This window comes from Quercus suber, unplaced genomic scaffold (assembly GCF_002906115.3).
Source record: "Quercus suber isolate HL8 unplaced genomic scaffold, Cork oak 2.0 scaffold_13, whole genome shotgun sequence".
NCBI lineage: Eukaryota > Viridiplantae > Streptophyta > Magnoliopsida > Fagales > Fagaceae > Quercus > Quercus suber.
The window spans coordinates 2,232,262-2,235,933 of record NW_027069478.1 but is presented as its reverse complement, the minus strand read 5'-3'; the positions used below and the strand labels follow the sequence as shown (position 1 = coordinate 2,235,933).

Below are 3,672 nucleotides of genomic sequence, written 5' to 3'. Positions count from 1 at the left end.
TTTCACTCTAATATTTAAAAAAAATTAATTTTTTAATTTTTATCATTATTTTTACAAGTCCAAGAAATTAACTAGAATGCCAAACAAAAAAAATTTATAAAAAAATTATTAAATAAAAAGAACGAGAAAGGATAGTAAATGTTAATGACGAATAAGGATGAAGAAAATTTTAATAAAGAAATAAATTTGCAAAATTATAAATATGACGATAGCGTTGACTTAGATAAAGTTGATTATACAATTTGATGAATATGATGAAAATAAATTATTATTTTTGGTAATTTGTAATATATTATCACTTTTTAATTTACGTAATTTAAATGTGTAAGTTATAAACACATACTAGTTTGATTTATTTAGTTAGCTTGTTAAATATTATTACATAAGTGATAAATAAATTAGTCATTAGTTGAATATATTCAAAATTTATAATGAATATACCCTCTATAATATATATATATATATATAATTTTTTTATAAATTTTATTAAGTGTTTGTGTATCTTATGATACACGATACAATACACGAAATGAAAAAATTAAAAATCGATTCATGATACAATTCACTGTACGCTTGCGCCAAGCTAATACTAAAACCACCGTTCGCTAGCGCACCGTTCGCTTGCCTTAGCGCGATGATCATTCCACAAGTATCATTCTACAAGTATTGTAGAATAAGTGTTGGCTCGATAGTGATCTTGTACTTGCATTGAACTCATGGTCGTGGTCACAGTCTAGAAGGTTGAACTCATGGTCATGGTCACGGTCTAGAAGGTTGCATGTGGTATATGCCACAATAACCTTTCTTGGGCTTGACCATAGACAAGCTTATGTGCAAGATTGAACTGGACTGCCTAAATTGTGTGGAGTATTAGATTAATGTGGGAAATGCATTATTGGGCTAGAGTATAAGCTCGACAAGAGTCACAGCAAATCGAGCCAAATCGCAATTACACGAGTTACAAAAAAGTATAAAACACCAGTATCTGTAAGAGAGACTGCGATTTCTAAAATGTCAAAAACGAAACCAACAACATCTGCAAGAGAAAATGCGAACTTTACAAAACTAAGGCTGCGTTTGTTTTGGGTGAAATTCATTTCCAGAAATGATTTTCGAAGTTTTCGGGTGTTTGATTGCGCTGAAAAATGCAATTTTCCGGAAATCATTTTCAGTTGACTCACGGTCAAGGGTGAAAATGATTTCCGGACTCATTTTCACTTCAAATGAGTTCCAGAAAATGGAGAGAAAGAGAGAGCATGAAGACAGAGAGAGGGAAAGAGAGAAAGAGAGCACCGCCGTCGTCAAAGATTCGCGCCTCGTCGAAGAACCGCGCCTCGCACCGCGCCTCGACGAAGAACCGCTCCTCGCACTGCGCCTCGCACCGCGCCGCCTTCGCACCGCACCTCGCCGAAGAACCGCTCCTCGCACCGCACCGCCTTCGCACCGCGCCTCGCCAAAGAATCGCTCCTCGCACCGCACCGCCTTTGCACCGCACCTCGCCGTGAACCCAGCGCTCGATCTCGATCTCGATCCCCGAAGAACCCAGCGTGCGCCTCACCGTCAATCGTCGATCGTTGTCGCCGCGCCTCTTCCTCTTCCTCGATCTCTAAGCTCTTTTTTTTTTTTTTTTTTTTTAAAGTTTGATTGCTGTTGTTGTTTTTTTTTTTTTTTATGCACTGATTATTGTTGTTGTTATTGTTGTTGTTGTTGTTGTTGCGTTTGCCAAAATTTGTTGTTGTTGTTGTTGTTGTGGTCGAAATTTACTGCCGAAATTTGTTGTAAGAAAATAGCATTTTCCTAATTGAACCAAACACATGAAAATATTTTCCACACCAATTTTCATAATACAACCAAACACTTAAAAATATTTTCTTTTTCCAGAAAATAACATTTCCGAAAAATATGTATTTTCCGAAAAATATTTTACACAAAACAAACACAGCCTAATACTAATTAATTTCACATTCGAAGAGCATATTAGTAAACGTTATTATTGCGTCCAAAGTAATACTTTTCCTCTTAGAAAATGGCCACCAAGACCGCCTCTCCCAGCACATGCCCTTCAATCGCCTCCAACAGCTTGTCCTTCGTGACCTATAATAATTCAGAAGATTTAAAATCAATAACCTTGCTTTTTTTTTAATCAACAATAAAAAGGAACATGTTAAATTGTATTGTTGGTTCTCAAACATTAACTTTTATTTCAAAATTATACTTCATATGTTTCACTTTACTCCGTATTCTTTGATTCAAAAATTGTAGCCCCTATACCTTCAATCAAAAATTTGTGTTCCTATCATCCTTGTAGATAAAAAATTCTAACATGACAAACAGAATCCATGCCATTTATCACACATACAAGCACCAAGTTGTTTAAGTCACATCGATTTCATACTTATCCAAAAAAAAAAAAAAAAAAGACATCAATTTCATGAATTTTGTTTTCCATGTTAAAATTTTTTTATACATCAAAGATGATAAGGACTTTTTAAAGTATAAGAACGAATTTGAAATAAATGTCAAAGGTTAAAAATTGACTTCTAAATATATAATCTACCTAAAGAATTATAGAAGACAAATACATAACCATGGCCATACCTTATTACCAAGGTGCACCTCATCATCCAATGCATAAAGTTTGAACTCGAACCTATGACCATGGGAAGGCAACTTGGGTCCTCGCCATCCGGGCACTTTCAAATCAGTGACCCCTTCTTTGATCCCAGCATAGTCACCTTTCATTTCCTCTTCTTTCCCTGAAAACCCCTCAGGTAGACCCTTCAAGGTTGGAGGAATGTTCACCACAACCCAAACAGTCCATGGCACAATTGGACCATTAGGGTCTGGTGCATCAATATCTTGCACCACAAGGGCTAGGGTCTTGGTTCCCTCAGGCACGTTGTACCATTCAAGTGGTGGAGACAAGTTTTTCTTTGCACCTTGACCTTCGTCTGTATACTTCCTAGGCAACCTTCCTTCATGGTTTATTGCAGGTGATACCAGTCTGAACTCATCGCTAGCCATAGCCACCAAAATTTGACAATTTTGCTTAGTCTTAATTGTCAATATGTACCAAGTTTCTTTGCTTATTAATATAGAGCTAGCATTTTTTGGTGTTATTTGGATGACACGTGGTGTGTAGAAGCTTCATGTTGGCGAGAGAAGGAGAGAGAAGAATGGAGCGGAGACACATGGTACATAACGTGGAGCATTGTGGGCTTTCTAGAAAAGGAGAGAGCCTGGTCATGTTTGAAACCCGAAATTGCTGCTGTACCATGTCGGGAAGGCAAGCCACGAATTTAAAACCCTCAACCAATGTTCCAATTCCTTAACCAAATAATTACATATTCAATATGATTCATCTGAATGTTCGTGAATGGACTTGGAAATTGAGATAAATGTAAAACCACAATAAGAGGAACCGTTCGATTCTCCAAAAAAAAAAATTGATGATCCGTTTTATGGGCTCACAGGCCCAAAATAACCTTAGAATAAAATTCTCCATCTTTAATAAAGCTAGAAAAAAAAAAATTAACTATTAAGTCAAATAAATAAAAGTTCAAACCATAAAGTTTTGTATTTGTCCCCATAAATAATATTACTTTAGAAATCCATTCCAGAAAAGTAGATAACTCATTGTGTCACATTCAAATAAGTTTATAAATTTATATA

At 35.7% G+C, this 3,672-nt stretch overlaps 1 protein-coding gene across 1 annotated transcript; it reads right to left on the bottom strand.

Moving 5' to 3' along the window:
• Positions 1 to 1,801: 1,801 nt before the first annotated feature.
• Positions 1,802 to 3,083, bottom strand: LOC112031465 (uncharacterized). Its single transcript, XM_024064161.2, has 2 exons — positions 2,599 to 3,083; positions 1,802 to 2,094 (listed from the first exon to the last, which is right to left on the bottom strand). Exons 1-2 carry the CDS (start codon positions 3,022 to 3,024, stop codon positions 2,020 to 2,022), a joined length of 501 nt encoding a protein of 166 aa, XP_023919929.1. The 5' UTR covers positions 3,025 to 3,083; the 3' UTR covers positions 1,802 to 2,019.
• Positions 3,084 to 3,672: the final 589 nt, after the last annotated feature.